The sequence below is a fragment of the Dermacentor albipictus genome, chromosome 9 (genome assembly GCF_038994185.2).
Source record: "Dermacentor albipictus isolate Rhodes 1998 colony chromosome 9, USDA_Dalb.pri_finalv2, whole genome shotgun sequence".
Taxonomy (NCBI): Eukaryota; Metazoa; Arthropoda; class Arachnida; order Ixodida; family Ixodidae; genus Dermacentor; species Dermacentor albipictus.
The window spans coordinates 2,397,570-2,424,398 of NC_091829.1; the positions used below are offsets into that span (position 1 = coordinate 2,397,570).

The following is a 26,829-nucleotide window of genomic DNA, read 5'->3' on the forward strand; positions in this document are numbered from 1 at the left end:
AAAGCCAATGATAAGGTGCATGACAAGGCTAAGATGTAGCAAGGCTGCGTAGAGGCCTAAAATATTCCCTATAAGGTACGTAATATATGCAAGCATTAAAATAATGTCGAGGATGAGTGATGTGGGCGATGACCAAAGAATATACAGTCGAACACGGATATATCGAACCCACATATATCGAATTATTGTCTGTATCGAACTCGTAAATTATCCCCTTGAAAATTCTGTGTAAAAGTATAGAAATTCGTATGTTTATATCGAACAATATTTTAACCCGCCAGTGGATATATAGAACGCCGCGCGATCTCGGCACTCGCGCCCCGCGCCTCCCCCGAAAGGCTCGGGAAATGTGAGAGCGAGAGGGAGGGAGGCTCAGGCGGTACTCCCGCTACGCACGCTCTCCGACTTGCGGCAACACCCTGCTTGCGGAACTGCTTTTATTTTTCTCTCTCCCAATGTCTCTCATCCTTCCCCCGCGTAACCATAGTGATCGGCTCGGAAAAGGTAGCCAGGAACGAAGGCGGCGGTGGCCTCCTCCTTTTGCCTTTTTTTTTCTTGTTGCTTTTCCACGAGTTTTGCTCAGCCAACCACAGCTCGTGCTTTTCGTACGTCGCTGTCGCCCTCGGAGGTGGCCATCGCGAGCACTTTGTTGGCGGTGGCTGCGCACGTGAATTCTCGTGTTTTGTGCGCGTTCTTGTGTTTTGTGTTCATTATTGTTTTGCGTGCGTCTCACGACACGTGTGACTGGATCGTGGTGAGCTGACGCGGAAGCAATGGCCGCAGCAAGCACAAGCAGCGTCAAGAAGCGCAAGAACCTGGACTTTGCGACAAAGCTGAAAGCCATTTAGCGTGTTGAGGCGGGCGAGAAAAGTGCGACGGTGGCAGACGACTTCGGGATTTCTCGGAGCACTCTAAGCACCTTGTTAAAAACAAGGCGGACATAAAGTCGAAAGCGGCGGAGTTACAAACGTCGGGAGCTTGTCGTGTGCGCGCTCCTGCCCACGAGAAAGTTGAAAAGGCCCTCTATGCGTGGTTTTTAGAGTCACGCTTGCCTCCTCATAGATAATTGCTCGGCCCATCACACCGCCTGCAAGCTCGAAAAAATTGCGCTCAAGTTTCTGCCGGCGAACACGACAGCAAAGTTGCAGCCGCTCGACCAGGGCATCATTAAGTCGTTCAAAGTCGGCTACAGGAGGCGACTCATTGATAGGCTTTTGGTGAACCTCCGCATGGGCACCGAGCTTGAGGTTGACCTGCTGGGGGCCATTCAAATGATGACGGGCGCCTTGAGAGACGTGAAGCAGGATACTGTGGCCAACTGCTTCAAGAAGGCAGGCCTCGTGACAGCCAAACTTCCTGAAACCTGCAAATACGGCGACGGCGACAACGAGTGCATGAACGACGCGTTTCGCGAGTTGTCATCCCTTTTCCCGGCTGCCGTTCCAGCCGAAGTGTCTGCTGAGATTATGTGAACGTTGACAGCAATGTTCAGGCTGAATAAAGGGAAAATCGGACATCCACCCGTTCGTAGCAATTGCTACAAAGGAAACCCATACGGGTTCCTCGAAAGAAAAGCCTCATAGTTGAAGAAAAATTCGTCCTGGTCCGGGACTCGAACCCGGGACCACCACCTTTCCGGGGCAGCCGCTCTACCATCTGAGCTAACCAGGCGGCTAGCAGATGGCAGGGCGAAGTCGAATTTGTCGACAACACGAAGCAAAGACAAATGTTTGACGTAGTAGTTCTGTGGAAACCCGCAAGGTGGAGAGAAGTAATGAATAAAGGGAAAATCGGACATCCACCCGTTCGTAGCACTTGCTACAAAGGAAACCCATACGGGTTCCTCGAAAGAAAAGCCTCATAGTTGAAGAAAAATTCGTCCTGGTCCGGGACTCGAACCCGGGACCACCGCCTTTCCGGGGCAGCCGCTCTACCATCTTAGCTAACCAGGTGGCTAGCAGATGGCAGGGCGAAGTCGAATTTGTCGACAACACGAAGCAAAGGCAAATGATTGACGTAGTCAATCATCCACCCGTTCGTAGCAATTGCTACGAACGGGTGGATGTCCGATTTTCCCTTTATTCATTACTTCTCTCCACCTTGCGGGTTTCCGCAGAACTACTACGTCAATGTTCAGGCTGTTGCGAGCCTCGCCGACGAGGATATTGTAGCTGCAGTCGGAGGGACCCAGGCTGACAGCTCGAGTGGCGACGAAGATGGTCCGGACGAGGGCGCGGCTATGCGCTCGTACTCCGCCGCTGAAGTGGCGGCAGCGTTCAGCTTGATTCGCCGTTGTTGCGGCGACATGGAAGGAACCGGGCTTTCGCACCTGAACAGCCTCGATAAGATCGAGGTTGGCGTCTTTAATTTCATTTGCAAGGCGAAGAAGCAGACCAACATAAGCGATTTTTTTTCTTGCAAATAAAGCATTACGTTGCGTCGCGTGTGCGGAAATAGTTGTCATTCTTGAATGCGCCGATCGGTAGGTCATCGTCCGCCACAGGTAAAGTCTCTGGGCCTGTATTTTTTATATCGAATTTTTGATATATCGAATTATTTCGCGATCCCCTTCGAGTTCGATATATCCGTGTTCGACTGTATTGTAAGGAAGAGAACGAACGTGCGCACAGAGTTAGTAGCATCGGCAGCATCAGGCGCGCAGCAGAGGCTCGAGCTTGAAAACTGCTCGGTGCATCCTAGAACCGGCGGTAGCTACGAACCCCAATAAATCTCCTTTATAAGTGGTGGAGCCGTGCGGGGTAACATTCCATTCTACCATCCTGGAACTCCGTTCTCGGACACTACCCTCCGCCATGCCGGACGCCAACCAGCAGACTCTTCCATTGCCACCCGTCCCTTGCGCTGGCACCGCTCACCAGCGGGAGCCTCCTATCTTCAGTGGAACCGACGATGACAACGTTGAAGAGTGGCTGTCGTCCTACAAATGGGTAAGCGTTCACAACAAATGGAATGACTCGGACAAACTGACTTACGTATCATTCTACCTCGCGGGCGTGGCCAGTCTCTGGTTCAGAAATCATGAGAGGGATATCCGAATGTAGTCGGCATTCAAGACGTCGATTACAGAAGTATTTGACCAAGCCGCCGTCGGGAAACTCTGAGCCGAGCAGCGTTTGCGTACATGCGCACAGGACACGGGTGAGACATTCACCAGCTATATAGAAGACGTTCTAGATTTGTGCAGGCGCGTGAACGCTGCCATGACGGAAGCGGAAAAGATCAAGCACGTCATGAAGGGAATCGTCATGGCCCCTTGCACTGTGCCCGTGCGTCGCTTCCAGCAGCCTGTGCACCGCCCTCACCCTCTTGTCCCCTGGACCACCACTGCCGTCGCTAACCCGTGACATAGGCCAGACAATCGCCCTATATGCTTCGCGTGTAGGTATCCCAGTCATGTATCAAGGTTCTGTCGCCGCCTATTGCATGCGTTCGATGATGATCACCGAGCGCCGTATGTGCTGCCTGATTCAAATGCGCCTTATGGACCCTTCGACTTATCACCAGCTCGCTCCCAGACTGATCGCCGTCCTCGGTTCGAACGCCTCCGATCACCCTCCCCACGTCGCCGATCGCTTTCCCCTATGTGTCGACGACCCGTCTCTAACGAAGAGGGAAACTAGACGACACAGTTCCTGAGGCAAGAACTGCGCAAGTGTCGCCGTGCTGAAGTCGTCGTCCTTTACCTGCCAATGTCATTGATGTGTTTATCGAAGATGGCGCTACAGTCGCCCTCATCAATACTGGTGCCACTATTTCAGTTATGGATGCCAGGTTTTGCCGTGTGCTTCGTAAAATGACGACGTCTCTGTCTGGATTGTCGCTTCAAACGGCGAGTGCTCAACCCATTTGCCCTACCGCTGCTTGTACTGCCCGTGTGACAATACAGGACGTTTTGTACACGATTGAATTCATAGTTATTTCATCATGCTCCCAAGCAATTATTCTAGGATAGGATTTTCTCTCACGCCACAATGCCATCATCAATTGTGCTTGGGATGAGATTGAACTTTTCCACCTTGGTGACCTGGCCTCCATCGATGCTCATCCTGCCACTAAAATTGCCGTGCAAGAAGGCACCTGTATTCCCCCATGCTCTTCAGCATTTGTACCAGTCTTCTGTAGTACCATATCCAACGGGACGGTCTTCTTCATGCCCTCTCATCACTTTGTTACTCGAAAAGCGCTTCCTTTGCCCTTTGCAGCTCTTGACCTTGCCGACGGTGTCAGCACGATGCCCGATTCAACACGAATTGTCTCCGTCCTCAACGAAGTGCCTTCTACTGCTGTCCCTGAACTGAGTGCCCTCTCCGTACCCGACTCAACATGGACTGGTGTGTTCAGCCCATTCGTCACCGAAGATCTGACGCATTCGCAGCGATCTCAACTTCTCACAATCCTTCAGCACTTCCGCCGTTCTTTCGACATTGCGCAACCATCTCTTGGCTGTACATCAACAGTCGAGCATTACATCGACACTGGTTCTCACTCACCGCTGTGACAAAGACCATATCGCGTGTCCGCTACGGAACGTCACGTCATTGCAGACCAGATCGATGACATGCTCCGTCGAGGCGTCATTCAACCTTCCCAAAGCCGATGGGCCTCTCCCGGGCGCTCTCGTCTGGTTGTTAGTGCCACATCGCACGCCTGGGCTCACTTCAAAACTCTTTCCGAAGTACGACAGGCCATACTGCACTCTCGAGAGAACATCACCCGTTAATTACCTGGTTGAATCGCCAACGCCACCGTCCGACATGCGACGTCGTAACCGCGAAGTCGTTCACGTTCCGCGTCTCAAGCCGTATCACCATTCTACCGTCCTTCCAGAAAACTAAGTCGCCAGGATGGCTCTGTATTTCCGCGGGGCCATTGTAAGGAAGAGAACGAACATGCACACAGAGTCAGCAGCATCGGCAGCAGCATTGGCAGCATCAAGCGCGCAGCAGAGGCTCGAGCTCGAAAACTGCTCGGTGCATCCTAGAACCGGCGGTCGCTACGAACCCCAATAAATCTCCTTTATAATATTCTAAAATGAAATCCAGGGAAAACAGGGGGAAGGCGGGAGATGGAAATTCAAGACGATGAGCAAAACGAGAACAAGATGAAAGCAGAAGCCAACGTTTTGATAAGTGGACTTGTCTTCTTCAAGGCGACATATGCTTTCCTTGCCACAGTATATATAGGTGGGGTTCTTCTAAAGGGGAGAGGGTGTAATACGGGTGGGTGTGGCAATGTGGGAAGGTATGTTAGCAGCAAGGATGTCGAATTGAGAATAAAGGAGTGCTGTGCACAAGGCCAGGGACACGGCCATCTGTCAATCGCATGTCAACGGTCGTGTATCAGCCGGTGTGTCAATGGTGTACACAGCAGCCCTTTATTACCTGTTTCGCTGGTGGTCGTGGGCTATCGTGTCTCTGAACGAGATAATAGGAGGAGCAGCAGGAACTGGTACTAGTCAAAAAAAGAAAAAAGAAAATTAAAAGAAAATACTGAAATGGAATAAATAAATAAATAAAAGAAAAAAACGGAAAGAAAGGGGGGGAAACACACTACGTAACCAAATTAAGTGTGTTGCCTGTAGCTTGAAATTTAGCATAGTGAATGGATTCTGAAGCTTCCTTTGAAACGTTTATGCCTATTGGTTGCAATATCTTAAACTGATGGATAAGGTATGATTCTCTGTATTTTCTTTCTCGTTCAGAACGGAAATTCGACTATAAGATGTAGAGTTTAAATTCATCAAAGTTATGACCTGCTTGGTTGAAATGCTCGGCGGCGGCTTTGTCAAGCTTTTTAGCTGTGTCCGCGCGATGTCCGTTTAATCCGATGTTCACTGATTGTGCCGTTTCACCAATATATTGTTTCTTACGGAAGAAACATTCAAGCATATAAATTTCATCCAAACTTGCACAAGTAAAGCTAGATTTGACTTCACGTGTATAACTATTTGCGCTGCTTTTAATTTTAATGTCATTTTGAAGGTGCCTGCAGGTTTTGCACCTGGGACGACAACATGCTTTTATTACGGCGGAATGCCATTGGCTTACTTTTGCGTGCACCAACATGTCATTAAAGTTCCTGTTTCTGCAATAGGTAACCCTAGGTAGCCTTTTTCAGACACTCGTTGCTTGATAATATTGGGTGGTATTTTCGTAGGATGTTGTATATGTTTGGGAGTGCATTAGAATATTTTGCTATAAAGGCTGGTGGTCTGTCAGATTCTGGTGTAGGCTGTTTCTATGCTAATTCCGACTGCCTCTACAACCCTGACGCGACATCATAAGCTCTATCGAGAGCAACTTGTGGATAGTTTCTTTCTGCTAGCGTTGTTTTAAGGTCATTTGGGTGGTGCATATAATCGTGGTCTTCGCTGAAGATTATTCTTATTCGTTTCGCTTATCTGACGAAAATTGCTTACTTGCAGTGTCGCGAGTGATGACTGTTGTAGTCTAAATATAGCTGGCTATCCGTAGGCTTCCAGTAAAGTGTCATTCTCAGTTTTCTGCTTGGTATGTAGACCGTCATGTCGAGGAAGTTGATCCGACTAGGAGAGTGGTGAGCGGTAAACATAATACTTGGGTGAAAGTGATTGAAATGACTAATTAAGTCGGTTAACGCGCTTGTGCCGTGTTCCCATATTGTAAACATGTCGTCAATGTAACGAAGGTAGGTGTCGGGTTCTGAAGGGTAGGATTTCAACAGGTCTGCTTCAAGCTGTCCAATGAAAATGTTTGCATAAGAGGGAGCAAATGGTGTTCCCATGCTAATGCCGACAGTTTGCAGGTAGTGCATAGAATCGAATTTGAAATAGTGGAGTGTGAGAACTAACCTAAGGAGCGACAGGTAAACTTCAGGAGTGCGCGCTTGGGGATTGAGAAGGATTTCAATACGGCTTCAATTCCTTCACTCATAGGTACATTAGTTTGAAGGGCAGAAACATTCAAAGTCACTAGAATAGCATGGTCGGAAAGGATTTGGTTGGTGTTGATGCCGTCGCTAATTCGAAGGAAGTGCGGTCTGTCTTGAACAAAAGATGGGAGGGTGGTGGGGATGTTCGACAGGTGGTGATTTAAGAATTTAGATAGTGACTCGGTAGGTGTGTTGTTATTAGACACAATAGGCCAACCTGGGATTTCTGCTGTAAATATTTCTTCGACAGGAACTTAATGTATTTTAGGAAGAAGATAAAAGCAGCCTGCTTTTTTGTTCTTGGGCATCATGAAGCGATATTCAGATTGCATGATTAGTTCCCTAAACAGGAGCTCCGCTATTGTGTTTTTCACAGTATTGCTGTAGTCTGAAGTTGGGTGTTAGAGTCGAGTTTTCTGTAATGGGTGTGGTTGCTCAGTTGTTTGGAGGCCTCATTCTTGTACTTTTCTAAAGGTGAGATTACAATATTGCCACCTTTGTCTGCTGGTTTTATTACAATATCATTCCTTTCCACGAGTTCTTTAACGATTTGGTGCTGAGTGGGGGACAAATTTTTGCAGTTCCGGCAATGCCGTGCTGACTCTAGAATTTCCTTTGAGATAAGCTTTATGTATAAATCCAGGTCTGGGCACTGTTTAGTTTCCGTGTCCACGTGTTAGGTGGTCTAAGAGAGAATATCTTGTTTTCCTACATTTGGCCTATAGAAAAAGAACTCCTTAATGCGCATGAGCCTTGAAAACTCCTTTATACCTTTGCGGAGTTTGTATTCACTTACTGCGTTGTTCGTGGGATAAAACATTAGACCACGTTTCAGGAGATCAACTTCCTTGAGGCTTAGACTCTGGGATATGTCTACTACATTGCTGCAGTGCTCTAGATTCTCGCCTGTAGGAATATCGGAGGAGTTATGTGCTGTAAGGGTTACATTACTTTTCTTGGGTGGATCTGCAGCTCTAATTCTTTTGCGCTGGTATTTTTCTAGTAATTTTACTCCCTAATTTGGACGAATTGTTCAAGTTCTTTTTTCCGATTCAGATAAATTTATGCTGTCCAGTTGATTAGTAATTATCCTAAGTTGTTCCTTGCAGTGTTCACAGAGAATATCAAATAAAGAGAGCGATGGATTTTCTAGGATAGCATTCCACTTCAATAATAACCTGAAGGGTAACGAGCCAAGGCACATCTAATTTTAATTCTGAGACCTTTTGGGATTTTCCTCTGTTTAATGCAGCTAGTGTAAGTTTTTAGGTGAAATCTGTAATTTGCTTGTTTGGCAGCGAGTTTGTGGGATTGGAGGAAAGGGTGAGATTTGTTGCTGCATGTGCTATCTATCCGTAGTGCGTGGTAGTCATTTCTGTTTGGTTTGGGCAGACTTCCGGGGCGAAACATATTCAAGTGGCGTCTTTTCACGCTTTATTTTTTTGTCGAGGCCTGCGTAGATGTCTGTCTAGGTATCTGTCTGCTTATAAGTGTACGTAGCTGTTTGTGTGAAGGCTTCGCGGGTGGTTGTGGGCTTAAATATGAGCAGGTGTTGTCCAGGTGGTGTTGGTTCTGCATCCACCATCTGTGTGGATACTTGTCGGCTCCTTGTCATTGCCCCTTTAGGCACTGCCCTGGTTTCAAACACAGGCTCTAGACCAAGAAACAGTGACGGATATTGACACGTGTACTTATCTTTATCGGGCGACCACGTTTCGCCACCTAACAAATGTAATCGCACAGCGCGGGACGCGCCTGCATGTATCCGAAGTTTCTGGAAAGTTATCGATGCTTCTATCCGGCGGTCTGTTGTCGGCGAACCTAGTGTTATCTGATTTCATCGCGTGACGTGAATGGTGTAAAACTTTGTGGAAGGCACGTGGGTCCAAACGATTAGTCTGGAACATTCGACGACTGCTGTATGAAAGCCAACGCGCTTGACCCGCTGATTAGATTTTCGACGATCGCCGACCGTGTTCGCCGCTATCGTTGTGCTATACGTGTAGCCTGTTTTTGTGGGCACATGTTCGCCCAATAAAAGTTAGTTTTGTCTTTCACAGTTTTGCTACTGTGTTCTTCAACGTCACCACCATGTGACATCCGGTGGTGGTGCTTTTCGTTCATGTACTGGTCGCCCCGACAAGCCGTGATCCAAGCCCGGACCGCAAAGAGAACACCAACGTAGTCCCGGAGCATTGAGCAAGCCGCCTTCTTCAACAGCTGCCCCCCGGAGCACGAACTTCTACCAGAGAAGACCAAGAAGATTGTGGCCAAGGCAATCCCGATGGCAGCACCAGTGTCCCCCATCGTGCTGCAGCAGCCCAGGGAACCTCCGATGTTCCGCGGTTCAACATTCGAGGACCCGGAAGCCTGGCTCAAGACGTACGAGAGGGTCGCTGCATTTAACAGCTGGAACAGCGACGACAAACTGCGACATGTCTTCTTCGCATTGGAAGACGCTGCAAGGACGTGGTTCGAGAATCGAGAAGCCACCTTAACGACGTGGGACCTGTTCCGAAGCAGCTTCCTGCAAACATTCACAAGCGTGGCGAAGGAAGAGCGAGCCCAAGCTCTACTAGAAACCAGAGCGCAGCTGCCAAATGAGACGATCGCGATCGTCACGGAGGAGATGGCACGTCTTTTCCAGCACGCCGAACCGGAAATGTCGGAGGAGAAAAAAGTTTGTTTTCTGATGCGCGGCGTCAAGCAAGAATTTTTCGCCAGACTTATTCGTAACCCACCGAAGACTGTGGCTGAGTTTTCTGCAGAGGCATCGATGATCGAGAAAACTCTGGAGATACGCACCCGGCAATATAACCGCCAGGGGCTCACGTCGCAGTACGCCATCCAAGGACTGGGTTCGGGCGACCTTCAAGAGACCATCAGGGCCATTGTGCGCGAAGAACTGCGCAAGGTCCTGCCTCTGTCGCAACATCAACTGGCCTCGATCACCGTCATCGTGAAAGATGAGGTTCAGCGATCGCTTGGGGATCCTGAGGTGCAACTTCAATTACCGCAGCCCTAGCCAGAAGCGATGACCTACACCGCCGTCGCACGCCGTCAAGGCCCCCCGCCGCGACCGCGCCAGGGCCCTGTAACGCTGCAATTTTGTCGTCCGCCGCCGCCAGTACGCCCACCCATCGCCCAGCACACCTACGCGAGGAAGACGGACATTTGGCGAGACCCCGACCACCGCCCGCTCTGATATCACTGCGGAGAGGCCGGCCATGTGTACCGCCGTTGTCCCTACCGCGACATGGGACTGAGAGGGTTCGCCGTCAATGCGTTGCGTCCACAGCTTAGGGAGCGCCCACATGACATCACCGATTACCTAGCCGCCACTCAGTGCAACTCTCAACGACCGTCCCGTTGGCCGTCACCAGGTCGCTACCTGTCGCCGCAGCACCGTCCATACACTGGCCCAGCCCGGAGCCGGTCAGCGAGCCCATATCCGGAAAACTAAAAGCAGCAACCAATGGAGGTGCGGTTGCTGTTCATCGAACTGACGAAGATCCTCCGCCGCCGCCGAAGACGCCAAAGAAACTATTTCGACGACATAACGACGCACCGCCGTCCCGACGAAAGACGACCTGACGACGTCCCATACCAGCCACAGGTCAACGGGACACAGCCGTGATCCGACGCCAAGACCTAACTGTAACGCAAGGCAAAGAACCACCGACCTCGACGTACTTCTCGATGGCCACGCAGTCACCGCCTTAGTAGACACAGGGGCCGATTACTCCGTCATGAGTGGACACATTGCCGCCCAGTTGAAGAAGGTTAAGACTGCATGGGAAGGCCCTCAAATTCGGACCGATGGAGGACACCTCATTACGCCGACTGGGATCTGCACGGCAAGAATTACCATTCATGACCCGACTTACCCTGCCACCTTCGTTATCCTGCAACAATGTTCACGCAACGTCATTCTCGGCATGGACTTCCTAAACCAACACGGTGCAGACATCGACCTGAAGTCGAAGTCGATAACCCCTGTGTGAAGATCAAGAGATACCGCCGGAGAGCTCTCGTAGTCATCATGCCTTAAGCGTGCTCGAAAGTCAAGTCAGCATCCCGCCTCGCTCCAGCATTGTCATTTCCGTTGGCACCAAAACACCTGCCGACATAGAAGGCGCCGTCGAGGGTGACCAACATCTACTGCTAGACCGTGAAATTTGCGTCGCAAGAGGGATCACTCGACTCCACGGAGCGAAAACTGAAGTGATGCTAACCAACTTCAGCCAAGAGTTCAAGCACATCAGCAAGGGCATGACAATCGCGTACATCGTGGAAATTGTGGAAACGAGCAATGCCTTTGTCCTCTCAGAGTCTGCCGCATCTACCCCGCCGAACATAGTCCCCGAACCAGATTTCGACGTAAATCCAAGTCTCCCCATAAGCAAACAGCAAAAGTTCAGAAGTCTTCTCCGATGATACAAAGACTGCTTTTCGACTTCATCGAAGATTCGACAAACACCAGTTGCAAAGCATCGCATAATAACCGAAGAGTGCGCTCAACCACTCCGCCAGAGCCCTTACCGAGTTTCGACACGAGAACGTGAAGCTATTAGGCAACAAGTCGACGAAATGCTCCGCGACGACATCATCCAACCATCGAAAAGCCTGTGGGCATCTCCTGTTGTCCTGGTGAAGGAAAAGGACAGAACCCTACATTTCTGCGTCGATTATCGTCGTCTGAACAAGATCACGAAGAAGGACGTATACCCCCTCCCACGAATAGACGACGCATTGGATCGGCTCTGCAACGCTAAATACTTCTCGTCGATGGACCTCAAGTCTGGCTATTGGCAAATAAAAGTCGACGAAAGAGATCGTGAAAAGTCCGCCTTCATCACCCCAGACGGCCTCGACGAGTTCAAGGTTATGCCATTCGGACTGTGCTCGGTGCCTGCGACGTTCCAGCGCGTCATGGACACGGTTTTAGCAGGATTAAAGTGGCAGAGTTGTCTCGTATAGTTGGATGACGTCGTCTTCGCCGGAAATTTCGACGATCACCTTAGGCGGCTTGCGACAGTACTAGAGGCCATCAAGTCATCAGGGCTCACTCTGAAGCCAGAAAAGTGCCGCTTCACTTACAACGAGCTTCTGTTCCTAGGCCACGTCATCAGCAAATCCGGAGTAAGCCCCGACCCGCAGAAAACAGCTGCCATCGCAAAGTTCCCACAGCCCATCGACAAGAAGGCAGTGCATAGATTCCTTGGCATGTGTGCCTACTACAGGCGCTTTGTCAAGGACTTTACATGCATCGCTGAGCCGCTAGGGCATCTAACCAAATCTGATGCCGAGTTCAAATGGCAAACGCCTCAGGCCGACGCATTTCAAGAACTAAAATGACGCATGCAGTCACCGCCGGTACTTGCACATTTCGACGAAGACGCCGATACCGAAATCCACACTGACGCCAGTAGCCTAGGCCTCGGTGCCGTCCTAGTCCAAAAGAAAGACGGACATGAACGGGTAATATCTTATGCTAGCCGGTCGCTGTCAAAAGCAGAAGGCAATTATTCTACGACTGAAAAGGAATGCCTCGCCATCATTTGGGCTACAGCAAAATTCCGCCCTTACCTATATGGCAGGCCATTCAAAGTCGTCAGCGACCATCACGCGTTGTGTTGGCTAGCTAACCTAAAGGACCCTGCAGGACGGCTGGCAAGGTGGAGCCTCAGAGTGCAAGAATACGACGTCACGGTAATCTACAAGTCCGGACGAAAACACTCAGGCGCCGACTGCCTATCACGCGCCCCCATCGATCCCTCGCCGGAAGAGGACGGGGATGACGACGCCTTCCTCGGAATAATAAGCGCAGAAGACTTCACTAAACAGCAACGAGCAGACCCGAAGCTAAAAGGCCTCATCGAGCATTTGGAAGGGAACACCGACGTAGTACCTAGGGCATTTAAGTGCGGATTGTCTTCGTTCACATTACAAAACAACCTGTTCGTAAAGAACTTCTCACCAGTCCGCGCCAGCTACCTTCTTGTTGTTCTGTCAGTGCTGCGTCCAGGAGTACTGTACGCCCTACATGACGATCCAACCACTGGGCACCTCGGATTCTCCCGAACGCTGTCGAGGATACAGGAAAGGTATTACTGGCCGCGTCGAACCGCCGACATCGCTCGTTACGTCAAGACATGCCGAGACTGTCAGCGACGCACGACACCACCGACAAGACCAGCAGGATTACTACAGCCGATGAAACCTCCTTGCCGACCATTGGATTTGTTGGGACCGTTTCCGGGGTCAACATCTCGTAATAAGTGGATCGTCGTGGCGACGGACTATGTCACCCGCTTTGCTGAAACTAAAGCTCTACCGAAAGGCAGCGCAGCTGGGAGGAGGAGGAGGAATAAACTTTTATTGTAGAACCAGCACTTTATGATGGCCGGGCCTAAGCCTCCCACGAAGGGACCTCGAGGGCAGCTGAAGTGGCGAAATTTTTCGTCGAGAACATCCTGCTGCGACATGGTGTCCCAGAAGTCCTCATCACCAACAGAGGAACAGTGTTTACAGCAGAGCTCACCCAAGCCATTCTGCAGTACAGCCGTACGAGCCACAGGAGGACAACTGCCTATCACCCGCAGACGAATGGTCTCACGGAGCGCCTGAACAAGACCCTCGCCGATATGCTAGCAATGTACGACGACGTCAAGCACAAGACGTGGGACACGGTCCTGCCATACGTAACCTTTGCTTACAACACGGCGGTGCAAGAAACTACACAGATCACGCCGTTTAAGCTGGTTTACGGCAGGAACCCGACGACGACGCTCGACGCCATGCTGCCGCACGTCCACTACTAAGATAATCTTGACCTCGCGACCTTTCTCCAGCGCACCGAAGAAGTCCGACAACTCGCCCGCCTACGGATCAAGAACCAGCAGCGTACCGTGTGGGAGATGTGGGGTTCTCCTCCCGTACTCTTGGGACAAAGGAACGACAACACAGTTGTGCAAACAATCACAAGGGCATTTATTGCACCTTTCATAGATCAATGCCTGCTAGCCGAGTTGCTATCCAGAAAACATGCCGATGGGCGCGCGACAAATCTAGAAGTCCGACTTACTGCGACCGGAAGCGAGCGAATATGTTCGCCCCATGCTGGGTCCCAACGCCTGGTCGTTCGCATGTATGGTCATGCGAATCGTGGCGCGTTTGAAGCCGGCCACGCGAGGCGGTCTCGCAGAAGCATCGGTCGCCGCACGCACGGAATGTCCGCGCTGTTTTCCAACCCGCCGGGAACGAGGAAGCGCCTCGGTTCCCGGTGCCCAAGTAACCCCCGCAGCGTCGCGACACTCGCGCCATCTCTCGCACAGCTCTTCAACCACTCCGACCGCCGCGGCCGCCAGGCCACGCGGCGGGCGAAGCCGCCCTGCAGGAGACGAGCTATGCGGAAAAACTAGATCTCAGGGGAGGCGTGAGAGTCACGCATCCCCACAACCGACAGCCGACACTACAACCTCCGACGACGCTTCGTCGAGTACCAGCTGTGTTTGGACCCCTATACGGCGACAAGGACTGAGCGAGAAGCTTTTGCGTCGCTATTGCGGACCGTACAAGATCATCCAACGTATTGGCGCACTGGACTATGAGGTCATGCCAGACAGCATTTCGCTATCACAGCGGCGCCGCTCACGACCTGAAATAGTCCATGTTGTGTGACTCAAGCCTTACTACATGCGTTAATGAACTTTGGGACTTCGCGTAACTGGCCTTTGGACTTTGTTTCTTTTCGTTGCTTCGTTACTTATGTTTAATAAGTGTCCTTTTGTGTTGCACTCTCTTATATTTGTAGCATCGGGACGATGTTCTTTAAGAGGGGGGTGTTGACACGTGTACTCATCTTTATCAGGCAACCACATTTCAACGCCTAACAAATGTAATCGCACAGCGCGGGACGCGCCTGCATGTATCTGAAGTTTCTGGAAAGTTATCGATGCTTCTATCCGGCTGTCTGTTGTCGCCGAACCTGGTGTTATCTGATTTCATAGCGTGACGCGAATGGTGTAGAACTTTGTGGAAGGCACGCGGGCCCGAACGATTAGTCTGGAACATTCGACGACTACTGTATAAAAGCCAACGCGCTTGACCCGCTGATCAGATTTTCGACGATCGCCGACTGTGTTCGCCGCTATCGTTGTGCTATACGTGTAGCCTGTTTTTGTGGGCACAGGTTCGCCCAATAAATGTTAGTTTTGTCTTTCACAGTATTGCTACTGTGTTCTTCAACGTCACCACCACGTGACAATATAAAGGGATACATTGTTTGTATGCCAAAGGAAAGTGCCGTCTTCAATCTGCTTCAGCTTCTGGCACTCCAGCAAAACGTGGAGTACCGTCAGCCTTTCGCCACATCTGCCATGAAAAGGGGGGAAAGGGGAAGTTTCAACACCAGTTAAAAGGTGTGAGTACCATATCTATGCCCTATTCCAAGGTAGCAAAAGAGAACTTCAGATCATCGTGACTTAGTTAATGATGGCCATTTCCCGGTTCTAGGTTTTGTTGCTGTGGAAGCTGCCATTTTATCTGCAAGCTGGTTACCCTCTATACACCTGTGCCCAGACACCCAACACATTACAACCTGTTGGTTAGATACATATGTATTGCGGAGAAGTGAATAAAAGTTGTTTATTACAGGATTTTACAGGATATTACACATTTTGATGACACTCATAGAATCTGTGAATATAACAGCCTTTGGGAGCTTTGCCTTCGGGAGCTTTGCGTGTTTAGTAGCCAACAGTATTGCACAGGCTTAATTCTGCTGTGAAGATACTGGTTTCAGGATGTAGAACGTCTGATTCCAAAAACGATGGTCCGACAGCTATGCAAGAGGCACCGGCTTCTGACTCCGAAGCATCTGTGTAAAACACTGGGCAGGTGTACTTCGGCTGGAGCTTACGAAAGTGCATATGTATGTGTGCATCTGGAGCGTGTTATGTAACTTCTATAAATGGTGTGTCGTATTTAACAATTTGCGATTGCCACGGCCGTAATAGCTTTACTGGAGCCATTAGGCAATGTTGGAGGATTAGGACACCGATTTCATCACCAAGTTTTCCGACCCACCTTGAAAAAGGCACTCTCACTGAGGGTCGGCTATGGAATAGTGCAGCACATACCAGATCGTTGACGTACATATGTGTAGCATGGATGTCGAGGGTTACAGACTTTTGAGGAAATATGTAAAACTGCTGTATGTCCTTTGTAGGTGAAAAGACCACTCGTTTGATTCCATATACAGTCGCCGACCGTTTATTCGGACCTCACGGGGACTGCGAAAATGTCCGAATAAACAGGTGTCCGAAAAAACAGATTTAGAGAAAAAAAATTTAAATCCTTTATTTCCACGCACTTATTCGGGCTCGGCAGTAGGCTTGGAAGAAATCGTGAATGCGCCGTTGCACGCTGTTCCGTTTACGCGCAATTAGATAAGCCTGAATCTCGGAGAGGGTCGTACGGTCACTATTAGCGGCGGCTGAAAGCACAGTCACTGCTTGTACACGCTCCGCATGCGACGGCAGCGTAGCACATGGTGCGTCATCTTCCGACTCAGAGTCATCGTCCGGCGGTGCAGCAGAAACCTGACGAATGATCTTGCCGTCGTCGAGTTCTGCGCATGTCAATACAGCAGTGTCAGCACCTATGAAACTGTCAAATGAGACGGTGTCCGGAATCGCAATGCAACCACTGCACAGTTCTCGGCAGTACATTTTCCGCGTCAGTAGGGAGCACATTGGAAGGTGACAAGTCTTAGGCCTCCCGGCACCCGCTTGCCGGCGTTCCCCAGCGCAGTCTGCGCGGGCACTGTCGGCGCCATTAGACCCTTGACGCGATGTTTACGTATGCCGCGTTGGCTAAAAAAACCTCGACACAGCACACAAAGCAAACGCCACCGTGCCGACACCAGTCGCACAAACGAAAAACGCGGCCTGCTCGCAGCGTCTTGCGCGAAGAAACAAGTCAGCTGCTGGATTGTCTTGACATGGCTTACTAAGCTGAAACCGGAACTGCCGCAGAGCCACTCTAGCTAACCAGCCAGAAACAATGATGATGAGCGGGGATTTCCAGTAGCGCCACTTCGTGGGGCAGCAAGGAAGCTCCGTTCAAAACAAAAATGGCGTTCAGCAAATCGAACCATGCACCGGTCAGAGTCGGTGCATGGCGCTCTTGACCGAGTTGGCTCAAGGAGTGTCCGAAAAATCAGACGAGAGGTTGCAAGGTGTCCGAACTTTCGGCAGTTGTTATACATTATGGTCTATGGGGAGAATGGCGGTGCCGCGAGGCTGACCGAATAATCGGGCATGTCCGAATTTTCGGAGTCCGGAAAATCGGTCGGCGACTGTATAGTCTTTCAATAGAGGCTTGTTCTGAAGATACTGTGGGCAAACGGATACCCAGATGGTAGACTGGATCCAGCACCTTCAGCGTGCTCGGTGTGGCAAAGTGATATACCATGGAACCATAATCCAAATATGATCAAACAAGGCAGTTGTAGAGGTTTGATAAGCACTTCCTGTCACTTCCCCATGTTGTATGAAACAGAATTTTTAGTGTATTCATTGTCTTTAGGCATTTCGCCTTGAAATATTTGATATGTGGAATGAAGGTCAATTTCACATCAAGCACAATGCCTGAAAACTTGTGCTCCTTGTTGCATTTGTTGCCCTGACACTTCTATACTGGGATCTGGAACTAGTCTTTACTTTCTTGTGAAAAGAACAGAGGAACCTTTTTGGGTGTCAAGTTGAAATCCCTCTTTTTCTGCCCATTTACACACTTTGTTTAGGCCTTGCTGTACCTGTTGTTCACAAACTGCAAGGTTAAAAGATTTGAAGCCTAACTGTACATCGCCTACATAGACAGAATAGATCATTGCTGGAGGTAGAGGTACATGGAGCGAGGCCATCTTAACAATGAAGAGCGTGTAGCTGAACAAGCCTTTCTGAAGTACACCAGCTTCTTGTGTAAATGGACGGTACAATACTTCACTGATTATGACTCGGAAAGTATGGTCGGACAGGTAGCTTTCTATTGTGTTAAGCATATTTCCTCGAGTGCCCATCTGCAACAGGTTCCGTAATATACTCTACCGCCATGTCGGGTCCTACGCCTTTACCATGTTGAGGAATATAGACAAGTAGTACTGGGCTTGTGTACAAATGCATCATGGATGTTTGCTTCGATACGCATGAGATGTTTGGTTGTAGATCAGCTTTCCCTAAAGCCACATTGAAATGGGTCAAGCATTTCGTTGGACTCTAGGAAATGTACAAGAGGGCAATTGATCATTTTCCCAAAACGCTTAGAAAGGCAGCTCGTAAGCACTATTGGACGGCAGCTGGTCAGCAATGGAGTATCTTTAACATGCTTCAAAACTGCGATAACAATAGCTTCTTTCCATTTAGATGATAGATGCACTGCAGCACAGATAATGTTGAAAAGTGCGAGTTGTGTGATTTGCATGTCGCAGTGTAAGTGCTTAATCCTATCGTACACGATTCTACCAGGGCTCAGTGCAGAGCTCTGACATGCCGTCAAGGAAGCTTTATGTTCGGCAATGCTAAAAAGACATTTATAAGGAATGTTTGGGCTACATTTCCGGTTCAGTGACTTACGTTCTTCTATTGCTCCATATTTCAGAAAGTTCTCTGAACAGAGAGTGGAGCTAGACATGTGCTCGAAGTGTTCACCAAGAGCATCAGCCTGGTCTTCCTACTTGCTTCCTTCTTTATCCACCAGCCGGGTCCATACTTTTGCCTCCTGTGTGTATGAATTAATGTCAGACAGGAACCTCTCCCAGTTTGCCTTCCTATTTTGTCATCCCATTTGCCTTGCCTGTGATTTAATGTTTTTAATTTCGATCACATTTTCTGCAGTTGGGGTTGGTTGGATCGCATACGGCAGACATCGTGAGCTCCTAACTGGAAGCTTACCATTATCATTGAAAAGGAAGGTATACAATCAGTGCATTTTACCAGTGCTGACATATGGGGCAGAGACTTGGGTGACTGACAAAGAAGCTTGAGAACCAGTTAAGGACCGTACAAAGAGCGATGGAATGAAGAATACTAGGCATAACTTTAAGAGACAAAAAGAGAGCGGTTTGGATCAGAGAGCAAAAGGGTATAGACAATATTCTAATAGACATTAAGGGAAAAAAATGGTGCTGTGCAGGTCATGTAATGTGCACATTAGATAACCGTTGGACCATTAGGGTGACAGAATGGGTGCCAAGAGAAGGAAAGCACAGTAGAGGATGGCAGAAGACTAGAAGGTGTGACGAAATTAGGAAATTTGCGGGTGCTAGTTGAAATCGGTTGGCGCAGGACAGAGGTAATTGGAGATCACAGGGAGAGGCCTTCAGTAGACATAAAATAAGTGGCGGCGGCGGCTGCGCCGCGCTGCCGCCGCTGATCCTTATGACAACAACAACGGCAGGAACTTCGTTTCAGCTGTTGCCAAATCGCAGTGGTCAGGACTTCTCCGTTTTGCAAATACCCTGCAGCTGTGTATAAATGATGCTAAAAGGGAAGTGGCAAGTTTTTCCCAGCTTTGTGCAAAGTTTTGAGCGATTGTGGGTTGCTGCAAGAGAAGTGCACATGCCCGTGCACGCCTTATAGACATTCAAAAGGACATGCATATGGTCCAGCATGAAGTGATTCAAGACGTCCACACACGCTGGAACAGCGAGTACACCCCATGATAGAGAGACTCGTCACTCTGTGCCCCTACTTCAGTTGAACTTTGCAAATGTGATGTGGACAACTTGAATTCCAAAGAATGGAAATTAATGGCTGCAGCTATAGATATCTTGCAGCTCCTAGACCAAGCAACAACCAAGCTGGGCGCAGACCGCTACCCTTCACTTTCCAAAGTGATACCTTTAATGCATTGTACACAAGTGGTGTTGCATCGGCATGTGTCGGAAGGTGAGGAAGCAGCATCATTTGCAAAGAGCCTTTTGTGCAGTCTTCCAACAGGGTTCCCTGACTTAAAAATATATCATGTTCCAGCAAATGCAATGCTAGTTGACCCTCGCTACAAAGACATTTGCCACACTGAAGAGCCAAAAATGTGGGCAAAAGCCACACTTTCAACTGCAGAAAATGAGCTCATGCCAGCCCAACACGATCGTGCCCAGACATCTGTTTGCCCAGACATGGCCTCCAGATAACACTCTGTGGAGCGTTTTTTCTTCATTAAGCTCTAACGTAGTGAAAAGAATGCACATGAAGCGTTCCTTGCCAAGTGGCAGACTACTTGGCTACCCCTGTGCTTCAAGGTCAAAAAAACCCATTGGAGTGGTGGAAGAGACATGGCAGCCGGCTGTATCAAGCGCTGGCCAAGGTTGCACAAAAGTGCCTCTCGATTCCTGCCACACAGGCAAGGAGTGAGAGGCAGTTTTCAACAGCAGGAAATGTTGTTAGCAGCCGGAGGGAACTGCTGCTCCCAGGCCACGTGGAGCAGCTGGCATTCGTGCATGATCACTTGTGAATGCAGTAAAGAAAAGCAGTGTGTGATTTCTGAATAAAATTAAACTGTTAACAGTTGTCAATTTCACAAAATTCTGTGCCAACATGTGTTCTAATTTTTTAAAAGTTGTGTAAATTAGTCGGGTCATGATAAAAATGCTAATCTTTTAAAATAAGTGATATACTATTTTAACTATTCAATTCGAAATTATTCGACCAAATCACTGTTCGCTTCGAGCCTCACACTCACCATTCGCCCATCCATAACAAGTTCCAGTCCGCACAGATTGGCACAGCATTCCCACTACTGAATTGGCAAAGAAATGCCATGTGGCAACCACACATACGACTGAACTTAGAATCAGTTCTGGTTTAGTTCCAGAATTTGAGGGCCGTGTGAGAGTTCATAAATGGCTACATAAGAGCTGCTGGCATGAGCAAATGTCCTTATATTTAGTTTAACCAGCCACTCAAAATGTCTTCTACTTGGGGAATTCACAACAATAACAAAAGTATTACACTAGGGATGTGCAAACACTCAAAATTTTCATATACGAATAATTCAAATTGAACAGTAACTATTCGTAAATACAAACACCTCCCAAATATTTCAAATTGCCAACTGTGGGTAATAATCAAGCATAAATTGGAACGAAAAGCGCAATAAATTTCATTTTGGCAACGATGGCAGACATTAATTAAGGCATTTTAGTGAAGTGCAGCACATCCCTTAGTGAGCCAGACTTCCTCAGCCACACTGCTGCCATTCAAACCGACCAATGAATCCTCGGTGCGCAAATGAACTGCTTATTTACTCCCTATTTATGATTTTAAGTAACAATGCTTACTAATATGCAATGCAACGACAAAAACTTGCTAATGTTGGATTATACTAAGACATAAAGGTCATTCTTTGTGAACAATGATAAAGGCTGCTTATTATTTGAAAAACTACTCGTGGAGTATTCAATATTTGGTTCATTTCTAAAAATTACATTACACATTTTTTACTGAGGATTTCAAAGTGTTAGCTTCATATCACAAATCCTTAATCCACAGTGCCCAAGTGACTTGCTGGTGTTACTGACATACCTCGTTTTCCCAATGCACTGCCAGCAACCTTCATCCCAGTCGAGGACTCGGCAAACAAACTGTAGATGAAAAAACAATGCAAAGGTTGTTCAACATTCACCATCAGACATTAACACTTTCATGAATAGACATGGTTAGAAAATTTAGAATTTCGCAGTGGGTTAGATCCTTATGCTTTTGCAATCATGATATCTTTTTGCACCTGATAATTTACACAACTTCCTTTTTTTTCATTCAAGTGCCATTGCTGCAGTCTTTGGAAAAGTGAATAATATTTGTTACATCACTATAAAAGATTATCCTTTAATGAACTCAAGGTTTTGACAAAAGCTCGTCTGCTTGGGAGGCATCATAATAAAATGTAAAAAGAAGGACATTAACGACTAAAGGACTACAAAAAGTTGTTTCAGCTCCCCTGATGGGAACCTTGCTCACAGTGTAATCAAGGAAGTGGGATACAATGTTTATAAGGCTTCAAAATATGATGTAAGCAGCACGTGTAGATGGGGGGAAGGGTTCCGTCATTTTCATTGTCTGCTGTTTGGATGAGAAGTGATTCCAAGGGGTGTCTAGAAGTCAAAATTCCTTCCTTTTCCAATAAGTTGCCGTTATACCAATCAATTTTGTGGCCCAAGTCAGCTGCATGTTCTGCCAAGGCATTTGATGCGACTTTTTTTCTTGTTTGCATCATTGATATGCTGCCTCAACTGCATTTCAAAATTGCCTGCCTCGCAAATATACATGTATACACAGTCACAGTCTTCACATGGAATCCAGCAGACGATGCCAGGAAACTTATTTGGAAGCTTGCTTTCTATGTTGACCAGCCGATGGCAGAATTTTTGTTATGGCACGTGAGCTGCCTGGACACCGTAACTGCATAGAATGTGGGCGAAACCCTCACTCCCGCTGAGTATGTACAATAGGGAGGCATGCTTCCTTGGTAGCAGATGGTCAGGTCTTGGGGGCTGACACAGATGGCATTCCACCAAGTTTAGAAACAACCTCGGGCAGCAACATGCCGAGAGATATTGGTGCACTTCCTGTAGGTCATCGGCCCTGCCGTTTGGTGCTTCAACAGATGCAGTTGGTTCTGCTGACGAGGGAGGCGGTCTTTTCTGTTTCGTTGGGTGCACTAAATTAAAATGCAGATACTTGTCAGTGTGTATGCTCTTTCTGTACACAAAAAATACCAGACTGTGCCCATCACGTTTCACGGGGATGTCCAGGAAGGGTAGCTCACCGTCTTTTCTTCCTTTGACTATAAATTGGACAGACGCTTTAATCTGAATTAAATTTGACAGGAATGAAGAAATTTCTTGCTGAATTATGCAGAAGACATCATTTATGTAAGGTAGGAAGATCTTGGGCGGCGAGGTCACATGGTATTCATACAAGCTGGACCGTTTTTTGAGCGTCTTTTCAATGGTGACAGCCTCAGCCAGAAACTCTGACACTCTTAGGCGGACTGCACACGAGACCGCCAAATAACTGCTCTTTTTAATGCAATAGCGTTAAAGGAGTACTAACACGAAAATTCGAAGTCGAGCTAACGTGCGAGATCGATTTATGTGAGCACACACACATCGCCTGCAAAATATAAACGGCAATTATAGCTTAGAACATATATAAAATCAATCTTAAGGTACGCATGTGCGCAGCCAATCACAAAACGTAGCACCTTGCGACATCGAGTAAGGAATGTAAACAGAGAAAATGCTACGTCACGAGTTTGTGCTGCTGTCAGGGCGGGCCCGGTGAGCAAATTTATTGTCGCTCCGATCATTCCTGTGTGTTTTTCTGTTTTTTTTGCCACTGACGGCAGCACAAAATATCTGCTAAAATTTGTTTCCGACACAAAATAACTCGGAAAAAAGTGACCTCGAAAGTGTGCATGTCACAAAACGTTGCATGAAATAGTAAATAAATGGCATGATTTTGACTTACAAGCAGTCAGCGCAGCCGCCACTACAATTGTCTCTGTGAAGTGGCTCGCCTGGCTAACGGTCTTCTCATCGCTACCAACGACGTCGGGAAAATTGTATTGTCACTTATAAGCGACATAAATGTGCAGACGTTGATTGTGTTGATGAATATAGATGCTTTATTACGAGCTGCAGATGGATCGCAAGGGCCGTCAACTTCAGATCCAACGGCCAGCGAGCTAGGCCTATACTTTTTCCCAGCGATCGCCAGCTCGCCTGGCTTACTCGTTCGCTACCGTCGGCATCAGTGAGCAGCAGAAGTGGTCGGAGTTCATGCGCGCCACTGGACGCTTAGAATGGACCTCGTTGAAGAGCAGCCAGATTTGCTCGTTTCATTTTGAGCGTGCCTGGTATAAACAAAACCACCCGAGCTTAGAGCAATCCAATGATCTTCCACCAGGATTACATACCCCCAAGCTTGACATAACATGCTGACATGCTCCCAGCATTCCGTAGGGCTTAGCTTGTCTATTGTACCGGCTTCTCTGTACCACAAGGTTTGGTTATTGGCTACCATAGCTGACAAATATTCTCACGTGGTAGTGACGGTTGGTAGTGACGGCACAGAAGAGGCTGTCGTGAAATTTCACTCCCCTGCTGGCTGTAAGTGCACTGAAGTCTTCTTTCTTGCCAACATGGGAGAGCTTTCTTCCTTTTCCTCGATAAAGAAGCTCCATGCGACTTCATTTTTAAGATCAGTGACACTTTTGGGAGCTGTCTTCCACAGCCCAAGACTCGGGTCCAGGGCTCACTTAAGCTTGGACTTAATTACCAGGTCAGAAAACTGAGCTCAAACAACTGCTCACAAAGTATAATGCCCACCAAGTAATGCTAGGCAATGGCAGGTTATCACTAATGCACGTCATCATCACGTCACAGCAGCAAGTGATTTCATGTCGCAATTGTTGCAGTGAAGCCTAGCACATAGGAGGTGACCAAGCCACTTGAGCGACGCTGCTGTACAAGGTGAATGGGACATTAAAGCTAAGAGCGAAAAACGTACACAATGCCACTTCCTGTGCCGAATGCGTTTGCCTCAGATTCCTTGAGTTTCTCCACTGAGACAGCGACAGAGGATGGCAACTGCTCCCTCAGGATGTTCACTGCACTGTCGGCCATCATGTGGGCCACCTATGAAACAAAAAGAACAAGACATTGCTACACAGCACCTATGAGCAAAGGACTATGCTGCGATGATGAGAGAGAAAGCAAGGAGAGGAAATGCAGGGAATTCAACCCTGGTTTGCTACCCTATACGGTGGTATAGGAAAGGGTGAGCAGAAACTTTTGACCTACCTAATGCATAACCAGGGACGAATGGAACATTGGTTATGACAACAAGACTTACTCAATTTTATTCATCTTAGCATGATGTGCCCTGCCTGCTGTTGAAAGCGACGCTGTTAGTCATGGAACCATAGTAATAAGTTCTTAACCCAACGAGCCAAGACATGACAGCTTAATACTAGTCTACTGGTTGCCCGAAAGTTATTTCAGTTGTACAATCACAATTCACTTTCTCAGATTTTTCTAATGAGAGCATTTCACATGCGCTTTGTTGAGGCACTCAAATTACACTCAGAATCCTACAAATAACATTCAAATTTTCTTCACTGAAATTTAGAGAAAGCATCCTTTAAAAGAACTAAGTTTTGCAAGACAGGCGTCACTGATGCTAAAGGCTTTTAGCAAGTTTAATCTCAAAACAAGCTCATTGAGCAGCAAAAAGGGTGGCCAGTGCTTCACACTTGAACTGAACAAGCTGTGCATTATTAATAAATGTTATTTGTATTAGTATTTTGCATGGGGTCATCCTTGCATGGCTGATTTAGTGGTCGCTCCTGTTGGTAATAACCATCCTTCTGCAGACATGAGTAGCACACACGCAGCCCCATTGCAGCCGAATAAAAATCCAAACAAGAAACTTGCTTTTTTCAATGCATAATACAGGTGCAAATTATCATCTTTAATCAATACATGCTTAATAGACGAGCGCACGCCAAGTTTCGCCCGAGACGCCAACGCTCGTTTCTCCCCTGGCGGCACGATTTCATCTCCAACGGTGGTTTCCGTCGCCGCTTCCCTTCGCGGTCGCGCCCGCGTTCAGTTCGCGCTGCGCGCGAAACGTCTCATGTTTGCGACGGCGCCTCTTCGGATGACCGGAAATTATTATTGTGTTGTTAACTGTCACGACAGCAATGTAAACATGAAAAGGTTCATGCCACCAGTGAAATTCTGCCGATTCACAAGAAAATGGTACGAAAGAAGCAGACGACAGACATGATTATGCGCCGAGCGAAGTAAACATCTGGCAAACGAAGCGAGCTCGTTTATTGATCACTCCTGAGTGTATGACGGTTTCTATATGTAACCCACGTGAAATTAATAATTACTCGGTACATAATCCTTTTATTCATATAAAAACTTTAAGTTAAACGAGCGCTTGTCCTGTCTTCTTTCTCGTGTTTCGTTTGTGTGTGCGCTGTCTAAGAATGGAAACCACGTCTGTTGTATGCGCTAGCAGTGGCCGAAGTTCACGCGTGCCGAGAAATTGAATATGTGCATGATGCATTGAACATGACTGGAGTTCATTCCTGCTTCACCACCGCACCGATCGATCGGGTTACTGGACGATACACACCCGCGTCTTGGTCGCGCCGGCATTGCTGAAGCAGGAATGATTAATAATACTTTCAACTTCCGTCTCTTGAGTACTGTTAAAAAATGACCAAGCTGTCTACATTGCTGCCTCTATTCCATATTGTAGGGGACGTGCTAGTTAAAGTTGTGTGCGCATGTCGTACTTGTGCTATGCAGCGATATATCTTGTTTATTTCCGCACAGTGTCGATAGAAGTCCGTTGTCGCCATCAGAGACAACACGGATTTGTAGCAAACATAATGTGAGAAACTGCAAAAATGACTTTAGCTCGTAGGTGCCGTATGTATGTGCCGCATCGTATGTGCTGACGATTTTTCCGGCGGCACATACGATGTCGTTTCCAATTACCTGCTCAGCGTCCCTTACATGGTTAAGCAGACGCTGCCGTTTCGCCGCATTGCAGCCATAAAAATAATCGTCAAGCGTACCGATCTTCTTAAAGGCAAATATAGCGTGTGCAGTTTGTTTCACACTAAGGGGAAAACTCGGAACGTATTGCGTCGCGATGCGGCAAGCAATGGAGTCGTGCGGCGGCAGCAGCTCGAGCAGGCGCACACGCTTGAGGGGCAGTGTCGTGATCTGCGTCGTCTGCTACGGCGGCGCGCGCTGGCCGCATTTTCGGGAAGCGTGGTACTGTCAGGGGCAATGCACCGATTTCATCGGTA

General features: G+C 48.2%; 1 protein-coding gene across 5 annotated transcripts in view; it reads right to left on the reverse strand.

Moving 5' to 3' along the window:
* The window catches only part of Rtca (RNA 3'-terminal phosphate cyclase), a 129,565-nt gene that overhangs the window by 38,209 nt on the left and 64,527 nt on the right, over nucleotides 1–26,829 (reverse strand). For all 5 annotated transcript variants that reach the window (XM_065441049.2, XM_065441047.2, XM_065441046.2 and 2 more), the window contains 2 exons: nucleotides 24,507–24,634; nucleotides 21,519–21,577 (listed from right to left, as the gene is read on the reverse strand). In XM_065441049.2, the coding sequence (XP_065297121.1) occupies nucleotides 21,519–21,577; nucleotides 24,507–24,634 (187 nt within the window). The remainder of the gene's footprint in view (nucleotides 1–21,518; nucleotides 21,578–24,506; nucleotides 24,635–26,829) is intronic.